This window comes from Rhinolophus sinicus, linkage group LG17 (genome assembly GCF_036562045.2).
Source record: "Rhinolophus sinicus isolate RSC01 linkage group LG17, ASM3656204v1, whole genome shotgun sequence".
NCBI lineage: Eukaryota > Metazoa > Chordata > Mammalia > Chiroptera > Rhinolophidae > Rhinolophus > Rhinolophus sinicus.
The window spans coordinates 13223227-13240954 of NC_133766.1; the positions used below are offsets into that span (position 1 = coordinate 13223227).

Genomic DNA, 17728 nt, shown 5'->3' on the forward strand with positions numbered 1-17728 from the left:
AAAGGCATTTACAAGGCAATGAACAGGTAAGGCGGGAAAATACATGCTCCTGGAATGCCCTGGAAGCCAAAAAAGCAGTATGTTTTTAAAAAGGTCAGTCAACCCGTTACAGAAAAGTTTGATCATATAAGGATTAAGAGGCCATCGGATGGCAATTACGTCATTGGTGGCCTAAGTGAAAGCAAAGTCATTGCAGATGCCACTCCCACTACTGAGGAGTGAGGGCAAGTGAAACATAAGGAAGCAGGTCGAATACTCTTTGAGTAAGGACAGAAAAGGCAAGGATAGAGATGAGACAGAAATCTGAGGGGAAGGTGAGGTTGTGTGAAGGTTCCATTTGAGATTGAGGGATACCCGATTACGGTTCTAGGTTGAAATTATTTAGCAAACTATGTAGTCTTCTCAGACTTAATGTATTACTAAGGTGAGTAATGTAAAGACCTCACGTTATGAAAACTTCTTTAAAGCAAAAATTAATAAAAATTTCCCCAAGAGGCATGTTATCTTTCCTAGGCATTGACAAATACGTGCAAATTTTGATTTCTATAGAGAATAAAATACTTGGATTCTATAGCTCTAAAATAATGTAAAATATAGAGATAGAAATATTAAAACTAATTATCAGCTTTTAAGATTAGGGTCTAAATAAAAATAGTGGAAAGACAATGGATTGAGAAACAAAAAACTTAGATCTGAGTCCTACATTTGACTTTATTACCTTAAGCAAATCATCCAACCTAACCAATTTGTGATTTAATTGATTTATACTATAAAGAGGTTGAATTAGATGGCTTTACAAGATATTTCCAAGCCCTAAAATTCTGATTCTCTAACTTTAAACCACCCAAAGTTTCTTAAAAGCCAAATGCCATTATCTTATTAAAGCTAATGAGACCAAAAAGGGTAGAGAAGGTATCTAATGAGTATAGCAATGTCTTACTTGGATTGCATGTTGAACCAACTGGACTCTCCCATCTTTGAGGTGAATCAAACTCACCCCCATCTTCTTCAAGATTTCTAAATGCTCAGGGTTAGTGGCCATGAAATCTCTGGCTCTCAGAGGGGGTTTAGCTCCACTCCTGAAACTCTCCTCTCTGCTAAAAGTAATCATAGGCAAGGCTTAAAAAACTACAAATCTGAACTGGGGAAAAACATAAAGCAAATAAAAATAATGATAGATATTTGCAAAATTGCTAGTTTTAGAACTAGTGAAAATGGAATAACTGGAAACAGGTATTTGCCTACAGGTTACTTAGATTATTAATAAGTGGTATGGCTTTCAAATATATTTTACAATTATAAAAGCATGTATATTATATAGAAGGTAGCATTACTCAGCAGAATTATCACCATTTGAAAGAACAGAATAGGTTGCTTGGTTTTGGAATCTGTTACTACTGTTTTCTTTCTCAAAAAATAGGGTTTTCTCCCAGTATTTTAAAAGTAAAACAATAGTTGTATTAGTGAATGGTAACATTAACTTAAAATTGTTATTTTTATTTCCTAGTAATGGCCTTTCTAATGTAACTATTTGGAAGAAATGAATTCATTAATGCAAAAATTTTATTTAAACAACGAAGACTAAGTACCTCATCAAAAAGTAAAATCAAATAAAAGAGAAACTATGTTTGTACTACACAAAAACTATAGGTATGAGAAAAAATATTTCCTACATATGGCAAGACATGTGGAAGCATTTGATGAAACTATTCTGTATAAAAATAAGCTACACAAATTGAACGCTATTATATGCTGTCCACTCACTCACTATTATTCCTTAGCTTATTAAACAAAAGATAAATAGAAAATTTCCATAATGAAAAAGACACTATTGCAAAATAAACTTTGCCATCTAACTTTACTAATAATTTTTATTTTAATCAGTGATAACTATATACATCAGTAATTTTGGTCTTAAGTGAATGTCTTCTTGACTGTTATGCTCCTTATGGTCTCTGTCATTTACTAATGTTAATTTTGATATAATATTACTTTGATATCAACAAATATAAAATAAGACATCTTACACTCTGATGATCCCTCTAGGACAGCTCTTATCCACCACATTTTTCAAGGGTTCACGAATGCTCTGCGCATACAATGGGTCATTAGGGAAGAGAATCTGGGTATTTGGACAAGTCCAATCAAAATTACTGTCATCCAGTTCTGTGTATTCTGAAGTCTACAATATACAAGAATGTCATGTGAATAAAAACAATTATTTTACTGAACATTATAGTTTGCTCAAAGGAAACATTAAATAAAATGTAAGTGTATATAGGATGCACTAAAAGAAAACATCAAGTGTACTTTTCCTTCTACCACACTACATTTATGGAATTCTAGTCATGGATTACTTTTCACCTGGAAAAGTAAAACAAACACAGAGAAATAAAAAAGAGAGTAAGATATTTCATTCAAAAACATAACCTACTGTGTTCTTCCTCGAGATGCTTTGATTTGTAGTAGACAGCCAAAGAGGTAACAGGTGAGCTTCGGTTGTGAAGATATAATCTTCTATGTCAAAAATAATGTCTTCTTTATCCGCAAATAACAGGTAAAGATATTTAAACATTTCAGCCAAGAAGAAGGAATCCATTCTAAAATAAAAGGTCACAAATAAATCTAAGAACATAAAAATGTCCAAATGCCAACTATCTGAAAGCCACAGAGTCAAGGTCAATAGACCTATCGACTTCAATTTAGACGTCCACAGAACTATAGACTATATCTATGCCCTGGTGGTAACAGCCTTGACTCCAAATATTTTCCAAAGAAATGAAAAAGACCAGAGCGGCTGCCTACCACACAGGTACACTAAATCTTATCAGTACTGCAGACAAGATTTTCCTATTGGTCTTCCAATGAGGGAGAGTTTTCCATTTTTTCTATAGAGAACCAACAGCAGGGAGGTAATGCAGATAAATTTTAGTACCGAGAACCATATAATCTTCAATTAATGTTAACTGAACTGGATGAAGTAATACAATTTTGATGGCGTTTATTATGTGGCCATTTAAGTGATGAGTAAGAAGGCTTTCAAGGTAAAGGAAATCATTTACAAAAAGTTGCATGAAAAAAGTATGACCCAAAATCAGAAGGATAACGATAACTTTGTAAATATTTAAATACCTATCAAGAAGGGAATATGGAGAAATGAAGGGGATAAAAATGTATGCGACTTTATAAACGATTCAATGTTATAATGTTTCAGTAAACATTTTTTAAAAAGCTTTAATTAAAACTGGCAGAAAAAGAGCAGAGCTGTTAGATGGAGTAATAGTAACAAAATTAAATTATTATCTCCCAAAGTATCCCAGTTTTTGGCAGTAATAAGTAACTTGTAGTTTACTGGATGGGTTGCAGTTTCATACCTCTGGCCATGCCCAATTCCTGGCGCACGGTAAGCTCTCAATAAGCATTTACTAAATCGAATGTAAGTTGAAACAGCATTACTGAAAAATGAACTGGAGAACTAACAGAACATAGTGGTAAAGAACATGGGCTTTGGAAATAGAAAAGACCTTCTGCTGACTAGCGGGGGATACTATGTGACCGTGGGGATACTGTACAAGGAGTGTGACCTTCAGTTTATTCTTCTGTAAAGACATAACAATTACACCCCTAACTTGGTGTAAAAACTAATTGAGATACCAAGTGTCAATTATTTAGCATAGCACCTGGCATACATGTGAACTCAAAAACAGAGCTGTCATTATTTTTCCTACACACAAATGTTTTATTTTGGGGTAAGTATAAAGTTCTACACTAAGTATAAAGTTTACACTGAAAACGTAAATCAGTTGCTCAAGAGCAGGGTGGAGCACACCCATTTGTCACCAGGCCATAGTTAAGTATCTGAGGTCAACTGGCCACAAGTTCACTGTGAGTTGAACATAATAAGGCTGCTAAAAAATCTAAAGCACATCTAATAACACAGTACGATGAAGATTGGTTCTCAGCCTTCTGTTGGGCTAAATGCAACTGAGAGGCACAGTGCTGCCATGACTGAATCGAAGAAGCAGTGATCCTCCACTGGCTCGAGTGTGAGCCCATCAGCCCCACAGGAAGTGAGTGATCTCTGCCTGAATCCAGATGGTAACAGGGCCGCTGTGCCAGGCACATTTTGAGTTGGCTAATTCTGGACACGATATTTTAAGAGACACTCTATATACTAGAATACAATTATAATGGGGAAAGGCAGCGGTAGAGGTCCAGAAACAACATCATATAAAGAATATTCAGTGGGGGGGGGAAAGATGTTAAATTTAGAAAATTGGGACTCAAAACAGAGTAAATGTCTTCCTCTGTAATTCCTCAACTTGCTACCCTTCTTGCCACTACAGCACATATCACATGGCTGGTGAATATTTGCTTACACACTAATTTTCTTCACTGACTACAGTGATTCTAATTTACCTTTCCATCCTCATAGCTAAGTGTAGTGAGTGCCTGGCATATAGTAAGTGATTAATTACTGTACCTTGAATGAGTTGCCAGTATAGCATTGTGGTCAAAAGCCAATCTGCCTTGATTAGAATTCTGACTTAACCTTACTAATTATGTCACCGTGGGCAAGTTCCCTAACCTTTCTGTGCCTTGGTTTCTCTATCTATAAAATGAAGACTATAATAGAAGTTACATTTCACAAGATTGTTGTAAAGATTAAATGAGTTAAACATTGAAAATGCTTAATTAGAAGAGTGCCTAGAATGTAAGAAGCAGTCAATAAAGGTTACAGATAAATACACAGGCTATCTGCTTTCATTACTGGCTGTTATCTCTGTGTCTGTTTTCAGAAACCTACCCATGTCTCATCAGCTGTGATCAGGGAAGAAAGTTTCAAGTCTAACAAGCTATTATCTAAATACTGAGCGAAGGACTAAGGGACAATTCTGAGAAGATGAGTGCCTCTAGTTCTTCTGCCTGACACTCCTTTTACCACTTTGTTCTTTCTAGTTCTTGCTCATCCTTCAGGACACAGGAGCCTCCAGAAACCTTTCAGTGACTATCACATCCCAACTGGCATTTCCTGGCCCTTTAAAACACACAATGTTTTAAAACCTGTTTATCTGCCTGTCCCCAGCAAGTCAATGATAGAAAAGACATGTTTTTATATCTTTAATCTCCCCAAACCAGCATAACTCTGGAACATAAGATGCCTTGGTAAATATTTATGGAATGAACATTTGCTAACGAAATAAACAAACACAGCTTTAGTGTTTATTTAGAGATTTCTTGCTATGTTCTGGACAATTAAAATAATGACAGATAAGTCAGCGCAGAATAAGTGGAATGCTAGTGAATGTTAGTGAATATTGCATTAACCAAAGAGTGCTTTTTATATTGTGAGTATTCGTGCCATCTACATCTATCGCGTATCCAAAGAAACAGAAACTGCCATCGGTCTTCCCTAGCCCTCCAAATTAGCAACAGAATAAGAATACACACATTAACCACAATATCGTCTTTGAGGAATTCTTGACTGGACACAAATCATAATCCAGATTACTCATCATCACCTTGATAATTTCTAACATTTTACATAATATAAAAAAAAACTATTAACAAAGAAAAAAAACCCTCAACATTCCCAATACTCCTCATACCAAAGTTGTGATATTGAACAATCATTCACTCATTTAAAAATCATCTGAGAACCTACTATATGCCAGGCACTACGATAAAAATACACACTTCAAACAATTTAAAATGAACCTATTAAAGAAGAGTTTTAAAAATAAACACAATGAACTAAGTTTGCATTTTCAAATACCCTTTGTAAAAAAAGCATTAAGTGTATGTGAATCTGAACTCATAGTCACATTTTGCGTTGTTTCATTGTTCCCCTGAGGAAAGGGATTAGGAATCGTTTTACCTGTCCTCGTGACTTCCAGTACGAACATCCTTCATGGCAGCAAATCCGCAAGGCACTCTAGCATATTTATTTAAATTTTCAATAAGTGTTTTCCCTACTTCAAGGTAGTAAGGGTCTCCTGTAGCCTATTAAAAAGGAGAATATATATATATATATGTGTATATATATATATAAAACACGTATCACCATATGCCTATTCATTAATCAAATATTTATTGAGTAGCTACTAGATGCCAGGCATTGTAACAGGCACTGGACCACAAGTTATATAGAACCTCGCTCTGAAAATAAGCCATGGATCTGCTTTATGGAATTACTTAAACACACAATTAGAAAGCCATCCAATTGAATATCTTAGCCTGCAGATTACATTTCTAATGCCCAAAAAGGCTGCCTGATTGAAGGAAGGCAAGAAACATGCTTTAGAAAGCAGCTCTAGAATATAAAATTTCTCTTTAAAGAAATGTTTTCATAAATATTTTGAAAAGCCGTAAAACTTAGGTATGAATTCTGGCATTTTTCAATTACTTTATGGACTAGATTAGTAAGAACTGTGATATGCCCAACTATTATAACATTAAACAAGGACACTGAAAACCCAATTACTATTTTAAGGTAGATATCCAACAGAGAATGGGGGCTAAACAGCAAAAAGAATGGTAAATTAGCTTACTTTATACAAGAAGTAGGTACTTTCTGCAAATTCTGGCCTTAAAGGATGTTGAGCCCAGTGTACCCTGAAATCTGTGGTAAATGCCTGGACAAAAAAAACATTCAAATAGGCATAAAAATGTGATTAAAAACAACAACAACAAGTAGTTCTAGAATATATAGTATTATATAAATTGAATCATAAAAAAGCAACATTAATTAAAATATCGATAACAATTTTCATCTATAAAGTGAAAATTTTCATTGCTTGACATCACAATTCATTTTTGCTAAGGCTCCTATTTTTATCAATTAAATGGAATTATTTTTTTAATTTATCATTTTGGCTATTAGGAAGCTTAGGAAGAAACTATGAAACTGAGTATGGGTCCTGATAGTTCTACATAATTGTGTTTTCTTCTTTTTCCTTATCTCCATGTTTTTTTCCTCTAATTATTAAGTCCCTAAGTTCTCATAAGTTTATTTTAGCGTGTTTTTAAAAAAAAATTTGTTATAACAACCTCAAATCCTCTGTGGCATGAGGCAGGCGTTATTTAAAAATAAAACTAGCCTCACTTGAAATATATTCAATAACGGAGCAAACTATCATTTTAATTAAAATAAAAAAACTTTTATGGGAATCAAATAAAACTTCATTTGTGATAAGATGTATTCACTTGAACCTCAATTTACTCTGAGTGAATACGAACTTTCTACACTGCATAGTCCTATGCACCTGAAGACTAATAAAACTATACTTTCTAAAACAAACACTTTAGGAAGCATTCTAAATTGGGGAATACTTAGATATCTCACAGAGAATAGTGAATAACTAGGGACAGAACAAGGCCATATATGAATTAGGAAAATGTTAATGGTACATTTCTGGAAAGCCAAAGGTATGCTATTAAAATCTTCCCATACGAAGCAAGCAAGAATATTTATTATTGATATAATGTACAAAAACTAGGAGACTAATCCTCAGTCAGCCTGAGGCATTCCCCAAATTTCCAGGGAGCATGTGTGATCAGCAAGAGTATATTCAATGTATACTGTTTTCATAAAATAAACTTTAGAAAACAAACAGTAAAAAGGTCTCCCTAGCTGGTAGGTACATGTAAAAGTTAGAATAAAACAATATGGAATGTCATGGATTAGAAAGGTTGAGAAATACTAATTTGGGACTTTTTTTTACATAAAATAAATGTCATCATTATCATAGATTTCTCTGAATACATGGAAGAAAAAACATATACAGTACTACATAAACCAAAAAATTAATTAAATAAACGATGTAACCAGGAAAAAGTAAATAAAGAACAAAACAACCTTGAAGGTAACATTTCTATCTCTAAATCAGCAATTTATAGTATACGTACATTAGAATTCCAAAGATCGTTTGCTTACCTCTGGTAGAAAATTGTGTTTTTTAATCACCTGATATAACATTTCATGAGTTTCAATAGCAGGCCTAATATCCCCCTTTAAGACCTAGAAGTCAAAAACAACAACAAAATTACCTTAAATAAAATATAAGCTGATTTTTTTTATCTGTAATTGTTATATAAAGAGTAAAATGTAAATAACCACAATTTTGAAATGTGACTGTTTTGGTAATGCAATTTTAGAGATCACAAATGCACTTAATTATAACCATTTTATTTTAATATTAGGAAAATAGCAGTAGTGTTTTTTCATTTTTGTTTTTTTTACCTGCAAACCTGGAAAAAAGGCCAGCAAAGCATCCATCCACGTGCGCGCATTCAGCATCGGCTTGTGGATATGCACATCGAGTAGGAGAGGCGGCTGGCTGATGTACCGCATGATGGCATCGTAGTGCTAAGAGATCACAGTATGTGTTCAGGAAAGGATTTCATTAAACAAAGCATTTTATTAAACAGCACCGTGAAGAGAGTAATCCTAAATTTACATACATATTTATGAAGTAATTTTTGATGAACTATGTTCATTTTCCAATGATTTTAGATGGAAATCTTTCTAAAATACATTACATATACAACCCTGGGTTATTTAACTCTGATGCAGAATATTAAAGATTACAGTTAATATGGGACCTTCGGAGGGGAGTAGATCTAAACGTGGCTATCTTCTGTGATTAGCCCATGGCTAGCACACTCTCGTGGCCCAATGATGCTCTTATGTCCTCTTGAAACACAGTTATAGGCTTCTAAATTATAAAATTAGTTTCATTTTCTCTGTGTCTAGGAAATTTGATCCCTTCTCAGCTAACATAATATTCTGCTCACCACCACCCAAACTAATACATCTAATCTGTTGCCACTGTTATGGTCTGTTATGTCGGCCTTTCACACTCTTATAAACTCTTTTTCCCCTTCTTTTATCTTCTTCTTCTAGGTATTTCTCTGCTATGACAACAACAGTTTGAGCTGGTGGAGCCAATGAATGATAAGGAGCCAACAAAAATAATATCCATCCACATTCAGCTCAAGAAAATCTTGTTATAATGCAACTGATAACTTACTAGGACTCTTAACTATTTTTCTTCCTAACTCATCTATTACTTAGTAACTATTGAGTACCTGCTACATGTTAAGGAACTCTTCTAATCACTCCATATACATTAGCTCATTCAATCCTCCTAAAATCTCTATAAATAGTACTAGTGCACCCATTTTGAGGATGAAGAACAGAAGCAAACAGCGTCAAGTTATTTGCCCAAAGTCATGAAACCAGTGGTACAACCAGGATTTAAACCCTGGCAGGACAACTCCCATACTTTACTATCTCATACTGTCTTATAGTAATGTGGGTGAACTAATGGATGGGCAAAAAAATGGTAAACTATTTCAAAAAGAATACAAGGACACAGCTGCTATGTTTATGTATTAATATTAGTTTCCTTCAATTGAAATTGCATCGCAATTCAATTGCACAAAGGTGATGTAATTAGGTTCAATTAATTCTCCCCTACGCCCCGAAAACATTGCCTGTGGCTCTGATCCAGACTTAAGACTTGCAGACCTGCTACTAAAATGAATGCTCACTGCTTTTTCCAAGTCTCCAAAGCCTCGCATACTTAGTGTGATCATGGACGAGGCCACACTTCCAAGATTTAAAAAAAAAAAGGAATCCAAAGGAGAAAGCTATTTTATTCCAATCAATTATCTTCCTTGTATAAAAGAAGAGTAGGTAAAACTCGTATCTATATATTTTCTTACTTACCGGCAGATACTGAAAACTTGTGATGAGAGATGAAAATAAAACTACTCTGTAAACTAATTTCTGGAATGTAGGTAGCTGTTACCCTGTCCCTTTCCAACACCATCAGAAAATACTGACAAAAAAAACCTACTACACATTTAGAAATAACTATTTTTCAGAATGTCACTCAGATAATTGAGTTTCTATCAAAATCTGGCACTCAAATTAAATTGGTTCTGAAGTTAATACAAAATTGGATCTACTTACTGTATTAAATCTTTCCAGAAAACTGTCATCTCCAAGCAAGACATAGGCTTTCAATAGATACTCATAATAGGAATCAATGCCTGCTCCAACTCCACTATCTGTGGAAAATACATATAAATATGACTCTTTATTAAACAAGTCAAAACTTCTTTATAGAGTGTAAGTGAAGGTACTAGCACAGTAAGAATGAAAAATCAGTCTAAACATGAAACTGATTAAAGTAAAAAATTACACATTTACAGAAATATTACCCCTACTATATGAATAACAGTTCCTTTGCTAATAGTTTATAGTTAAAAAAAAAAAAAATCTTACATTGCAAAATTGGTTACAGAGGCCTTATTTAACAGCAGGAAATACTAGTTTTAAGAATTTTTTTAAAGCTCGTTTTCTCAGTGAGGAACTCCAGAGGAAGCACTAGAGAGTACAATTATGTATTTTTTTGATGAGAACTCAATCTTTAAAGTTATAATAGGTATGAAAACAAGACTGTTGCTGTTTGGAGGTGCCTGTTCTAATTGCTAAAAATGGCAACAATTGTTGGCTTCTTCTTCCAAGATCATCATAGAGGACCAAAGGGACAAAATAACCGTAAGAAAACTAAGATACCTGATGGCAGGGGGAGGGAGGTTTTGGCCTGGAGCGGAAGGCAGCCAGGCATGGCTGTGGAAGCCTCAAACAGAAAGGAAACTACTGAAGCTTTGCTCTTGCTTCTCTCCTATGACTTCCTTAAGACACACTGTCTCCTCCCACACCTGCTACAACTCAGATCTATGCTCCAGGAGTCCTCAGGCGTTAAAAGCAGGGCGGCACAGAAGCCCTATATTAAGGAACTGAACAAATGAGGTGGGAAATAACTTCGGACATTCTCTTCCCTACCTTTTCCCCTTCAAACTCCTAAGGCTGGTGAATTACAATCTAAATTATAGTTACAATCTCAGAAATCCCTATACCCAGGGAAAACTCCAGGGCAATTAAATCAGAATCTCTAGGGGTCCAGGCATTTGTATTTTTAAAAACTTCTTAGAACTCATTCCTAAGATCACTGTGTTGATAGGAATTGGGATCTGACCTTCACAAAAAGTAGGTGACAAGGGAACATGAACTTATAGGTCGAAAACACTTAAGAAGCATGACTTTTTAAAAAGAGAAACTATTAGAATAAGAGTTTATCAGAAGAAGAAATATTAGAACAGGCAAACCCAAAGTTTTATATTAGCCTAATAAACATACTAAAGAGATAGGGAAGAGATTAGCAAATAACATATGAAAAAATGTTTTAAATCAAGCAGAAATATATGGAATAAAAAAAATGTAACAGTGAAAGTAACATAATAGATGGAACATAAAGCAGTAATGATATAGCTGGGGAACAGATTAGGAAACTAGAAGACTATATGTAGTGTTTCCCTGAAAATAAGACCTAACTGGAAAATAAGCCCTAGCATGATTTTTCAGGATGACATCCCCTGAACATAAGGCCTAATGCATCTTTTGGAGCAAAAATTAATATAAGACCCAGTCTTATTTTCCGGGAAACATGGTAGTAATCTTCTAGAAGAAAAAAAGAAAACATAAAAGTTAAGACATATGGAGGATAGAAATAGAAGTGATTTACATAATAGGAACTTCAAAATGGGGATAAATAAAAATGAAAAGGATAAAATGTCTAAAAAATGAAGATCAATTTTTCAGCAATTAAAAACATGGAGATTTTAAATAGAAAGGGCCCCACAGAATACCAAAAGGAGATAAAGAAAATTCTACACCTAAAATTATAACAACATTTTTAGAAATTTCTCTTTGCCTTTGATAGTCTTAATCTTTCAGAGAGAAAGAGTAGATCATATACAAGGGCATAAAAATCAGTATAACATCAGATTTTTAACCGGACGTAAGAAGACAATAGAGTTGTATTTTCAAAGACATGAAAGAAAAGAACTCAAACAGAAAATTATATACAGCCAAACTGTCACTCAAATATGAAAACACAGTAAAATTAGTGTTACGCATAGAAGGCCTCAGAAGCTATTAAAAATTACTGAAAACCGTTTGGGATAAATACTTAAATAAGAGACAAATCTAAGAGATGGTGTGAGCAACATACAAAATACAAGTGACCCAATACCTTGATAAAGTTTGTGATCTTTAAAAAGAGAGGGGATAAGACCAAAAGAAAAAAGAGAAAACATGTTCATAATGAATAAGAACTAAATATCTACATGATATCAACATAAATGGGGGGATGAGGTTTGGAGCAGGGGTGGGGGAATCAAAGGGATAGGAGAGCGTGCTAAAGTTCATGTCTTACTAGAAGGCAAATATAGGGTTCAATTAAAAACAAGACGATGAAAAAGAAACAGACAAACTGAAATAATCAGACAGTATAAATATGTCCAAACATACTGCAGAAGTAGGGAGAGTCAAGGATCATACGCAGAAGTAACAGGCTGTCAAGTAAGTTCCTTTTGTAATGGACGGTCCACTTGTGGGTGCTTGTTACAAATATTAAAAATGACTAAGGAAAATGGGTCATGCATGGACCAATGATGAGTGTCATAAGCCAAAGATTGTAACTGATTTAAAACTAATTATGATTAATTATTGCACGAGTTCCAAAGCAGATTAAAACAAGAAAAAGAAATTGCAGAATTCTGAACCCAATATTCAGATTAGTTTCAGGAACCATTTAGATAGAACTTAGAAAAATTGTATACAATACTGAAAAGAGGCAATAATTTCACTTTAATATGTTCAAATTAATAATTATCTTAATTTATTTAAATACAGGCAGTTATTTTTTTTATTTTGTATGTAACATCATAAGCCTTTTGGAAAACAGAGAAAGATGCAAACAAGATCATCTCATTAGGAATATTCTAGTATATTTCCATTCATCTATGCATGTTTTACAGGAGTATCTTATAAAGATAAAATCATATTCTTTATACAATCCTATATGCTGTTAATCCATATAAGATTGTTATATGCTCTGTCTCAATTTTAATAAGAATGGGTGGTAACATTGTTAAATATAGGTTTCCACTTAACTAAAACTTGATGTGAGATGGCTAAGGTATTCTGATTCCTTAGTTCTCAAAGAAATTAATTCTAGTATTTCATCTATACTCTCTATCTATGATGCTATAACCCAAGCTAAGGTATGAAACAGAACACTAAATCATCTAGAAATAATGTGCAATTATCTGGCACATTGAAGAAGAAACGATGCTTTATACTGTCCCACAGATTAACAAATGAAAATTCTTTATTTCCCAACCATTCAGAGGATGTGAAGTCTTCACTTAAAAACGCCCGACTTACATACCTTTTCGTACCCAATCGCCAGTATGAATATTTATAGTCACACCCACTAAATTACTACTTCGCTGTCTTTTTTCCCAGAGAAAATCAAGAGCTTTTCTTGCATATTCCTATAATTAAAAAAAAGGAAAAGCATACTTGAAGAATATCACGTTTCTGGCCAACAGGAAACAAAGAAACAAAAATCAAAGGCCCATAACATATTTGAAGGGTTAACTAAAATTCATTAGATAACCATTAATAATATATATTAAATTTCCTTACAAGTCAAACCTTGGCTCTTTTTCAGCCAATCAAGTCTAGTGAAAAAGAATGACTAAAATGCTACTTAGTGGCAGTGCTCTCACTTTGAAACCATCCATGTTCATCTACTTTTGTAGTACAGATTCACATTCACACACATAGTATTATTACATTATATTAATTGCTGACATAAATGCACTTGTTAAAATAATTTTTATCATTTAAATGCAAAGTGAAAATCTCCTTAGATAATCTTACTTAGAAAATTGGAAGAGAATTTCAAAGCTGGTACTGTCCTTGAAACACCAACAGGCATTTTAGATCCCCCTTTTTAAAAAGCACGCAACTTTGTTAGAGAAGAGTAAGTAAAACAACTAGTATTTATTTGCCAACCAAATTTTTAATCTTATGATAACATTTTCTTTTCTTTTTTTTTTTCTCATTTATTTTTATCCCCTGGATACTACATTAAAATAACTTCTGATCGAATTCTTGGCTTTGGATGAAAAAGATGTTACAGAACATAAAAGCGAAGAACATGCACAGGAGAGCTTCTAAGTCAAAAATTAATTTCAGAGTATGTGCCTATTTAGCATTGCAGAAGTACTTCTACAAAACAAAAAAAATCATCAAATCAATTTGTCACTTTGCAGATTTAAAAGCAGAATGTGACATCGTTTTAATTCTTGATTTAAACTATGCTGATTTTTTTAAAACAAAGCAGATTATAATTGTAATCACATGCTATATTTTCAAAGCTGGAAACTTGCATAAAGACAATATTTCTCCTATCTTAAGGTAAGAAAACAGGGCCAGTGAAATCAAAGAGTCAACCAAAGTTTAAAACTGAGTTATAAAACAATTAGTATGAGAATTCAGATCTCTTTATATAGTCAGCAAACTTCTTCTGACAAGAGGCAAATAGCAAATATTTCAGGCATTAATGGGTCACACAGTCACTGTCACAAATATTCAACTGTAGCACAAATGCAGCCATAGACAAAATAAATACCTGAGCTTCATGGCTGTTTTCAATAAAAACAGGCAGTGGCTGTATCTGGCCCAGAGACTGCGGTTTTACCAACCCTGCCTTAGACTGATGCTCTATCAAATGCATCAGGTTGCTTCTCTCATAGTCAATTACTGTACATTCAGAAGTTTTAAAAAAATCATGATTTTCAACAGATTTACTCATAGATACAAAACAGCCCAGGGGAAAGAGGACGGGTTTTGACTTCAAAAGGCATGGATTCTAATTCCACTTCCACTCATTCAGCCACTAGCTGCGCATCTCATCCTCTTTGAGCCTCACTTTCTTCAGCTGCAAATGCATCAGTATCTCTCTCAGTTTGTAATTCCAATCAGACTACATGCAAAAGTGACTACACTGTTTAATAAAGGGAAAATATTAGTCAACAAGGTATAGAATAAAAATTAAACCAAACATGTTAAATCTGTCCTGACGACACTCCTAACACAGATACACACCAAGACCATTTGACTTGTTTTATTTACCCTCAGATCCAATGCCGCTAATGGTGTATATTCCCTATTTCTGCTTGCTCTATGTGCGCCATTGGATGCATTTTTAAAAATTCTCCTAAGTCGTATGTTTAAATAGGGGGTATTTTGTGTTACTATTGCACTCCAATGAGAAGCTTAAACAATTAGATAAAATAAAAAGTGTAAGACATAGCTAGTCCACAACAAAATACTTGGGGAATAGTAAGTCTCTTGCATAATGAATAAAACTTTCCTTGGAGTAAACAAACTTACAGATAAGTCTCTCAGTCAAGACTTGAGTGCAAAAATTTCCGTGTTTCTATTTCAGAAATGCAATAGACCATGTATAAGTCTAACAAATAAAACACAGAGACATAGTGTTTCATACAAGACATTTGTGATATCAAGTTCATGTAAGTAACATAGCTAAAAAATCTTCTAAAAATAAACCTAGACATTTATAGTTCGTGAAAAAATGTAAAGTTGTATTTAATATATCTACCTCATGATGACTTCCATGTTTCTGACAAAACCTGTGATGGGATTTAGACAAAAGTTGACTGAAACAGCAGTAATCCTCCAACTGATAATCCTAATACTTGATGAATGAAGAAAAGATACAAACGTTGTTATGCCCAATACCCAGGAGATCAAAGACTATGGAAAGCAAACCTCAAATATTGTTGCTCCTGTGAACCGACTTAGAGCAGCAAACTCAAGGATCAAGGTACCTGCACACGCTGTACAGGTATCGGTCTCAGTACCTGTCCGAGCTTCTGGTTTTCTGATACCAAACTTCAAATTAATCTAAATAAAGCCAGAAGATTACAATTAGCAATTAATTATCAAGAGATAATGACTCCTACTGCCAAACTATAAGGAATTCTGAATGTTAAAAGACACTTAGTACAATAGGGAGATTTCAATTTATGAGGGTGGAGTAATTTGATAAAAGTTATGTTTTAGTAAGATTAATTTTTGAAGTGTCTGAAGGATAAACCAGAGAGAAAAGAGTAAGAAGGGCATTGACAATAGTCTAGGAATTAAACTGTACTGGTTTCAATTAGCAGAGCAGCAGTAAGAAAATAAAAAAGTTAACAGAGCTTGGTAATGGCTGAGGTGTCTGACTTGGATAAGAGGAAGAGGATAATAGTGTTAACAATGAATGAAATAAATCAGGAGAGAGTTCTTTCTATTGTCAATGGTTTCTTTCCCTCTGCTTGAAATATAACATTTATTCCTTGGGGGTAAAAAAAAAACCCACAAAACTCCTTCAAAGGACTCTGTGGCCAAGCTTCTTTACCAACATAGAAGAAATCTCAAAATAAATGGTTCTGTACTTTCATCAATTTGGAATCCATCTTTCCGCTTTATTCTACCACATTATATCCTTCAAGGGTCTCTTTGCACCTAATTCTCATGTTTTTCAGATCATCTCCTTTTGAAGCTCTTCTTTTTAAGATTTTCTAATAACCTACACTACTTTGTGGTCTCTGAACATTCTCCTTTGCACCGTCCCACTTCCTCCTTGATCCCCTATGACCTATATTCTTGCGATAACCTCTTTTCTAGAGTCAACACCTATTCTCACTGCTTCAAATATATCTTCTGCACAAATAATTCTGTGCCCAAATTCGAGTCTGGCATCTGTTTCTTCCTTCTGCAGCATAATTTAATCTGTTATGCAGTGACACATAAAAGGCTTAAACTAATCTAACTTCTCACACTACTAAATGCAAATTAACCAAAATGTCAATATACATTTGTTATACAGCTACGAAGCACTTTTCTCCAGCCTCAAGCCGGTGAGAAACAATGGCTCCCATCACAAAAATTCATTCTTTTTTTTTTTTTAACAAAGCAAGTATACAAAGACTACCGTATTTTTCAGAATTACTTACTCTTGGATAAGGAAGGCCACTGGTAGTATTGAAAGCTGGTAAAAGTTTGTAACCCAATTGCTTTGCCATTTGAAGAAGTTCATCATTGTACCACTGCATGTACTCCCCTTTTTCTTTGAGCATGATTGCCAATGAGTGTCCACCCAAAAGACCTCTGCAATCACAGAAATGAAACATTATCCACATTTTACAGATACTTAAAGGTTGCCACCTAAAAACATGTCAGTATCTTGTTATCAGCAACTTAGCACACATAAGGAAAGACCACAGAAGAACTTATTTAACTATGGCCTACTCATTTTATGACAAACCATTATAATCACATAGCCAGTATAAAAATAAAAAAAAAATCAGATGTTCTGTGTTGTAAAGTGTCTGGAATTCTTAAATGCCTTAAATTTTCTTAAAGAACATCTTAGAAGCCACTTATTTTCACAAATTTGACAAAGTTAATATTTAACAAAATCTAAATTTAATATCATGAAATCTTTAACTCTTAGTACAACACTAAAAAATAAATAAAAACCAACTCCCTTCTCTGCACTAAATGTAACAGATTATTAACTCCGTTAAAAGCTACATAACTATTTAAATTCAAGTGAATCGACTCATTTTGTCTGACAAAAGGAAATGAGTTACAATAACACAACAGTAGCCATTAAATATAAAAATTTAATAACGCTGAAACTTGAATTAATAAATCCCGTAATTCCGTATGTTTAAATGTTTCAAGAGCATTTCAAACTGTGTGGTTGAGAGGTAATCCTATGAATTCTGT

General features: G+C 33.8%; 1 protein-coding gene across 4 annotated transcripts in view; it reads right to left on the reverse strand.

The window, feature by feature from the left end:
• EDEM3 (ER degradation enhancing alpha-mannosidase like protein 3) overlaps window positions 1–17728 on the reverse strand; it is a 53445-nt gene that overhangs the window by 17140 nt on the left and 18577 nt on the right. For 2 of the 4 annotated variants that reach the window (XM_019738076.2, XM_074322441.1), the window contains exons 6-16: window positions 16951–17104; window positions 15722–15856; window positions 13308–13413; window positions 9980–10077; window positions 8243–8368; window positions 7937–8020; window positions 6552–6635; window positions 5879–6003; window positions 2435–2600; window positions 2028–2182; window positions 941–1094 (exon numbers count right to left, since the gene is read on the reverse strand). In XM_019738076.2, coding sequence (XP_019593635.2) covers window positions 941–1094; window positions 2028–2182; window positions 2435–2600; window positions 5879–6003; window positions 6552–6635; window positions 7937–8020; window positions 8243–8368; window positions 9980–10077; window positions 13308–13413; window positions 15722–15856; window positions 16951–17104 — 1387 coding nt within the window. Of the gene's footprint in view, window positions 1–940; window positions 1098–2027; window positions 2183–2434; window positions 2601–5878; window positions 6004–6551; window positions 6636–7936; window positions 8021–8242; window positions 8369–9979; window positions 10078–13307; window positions 13414–15721; window positions 15857–16950; window positions 17105–17728 lie in introns of all 4 variants that reach the window. The other 2 variants (XM_074322440.1, XM_019738075.2) reach the window with 1 other exon arrangement.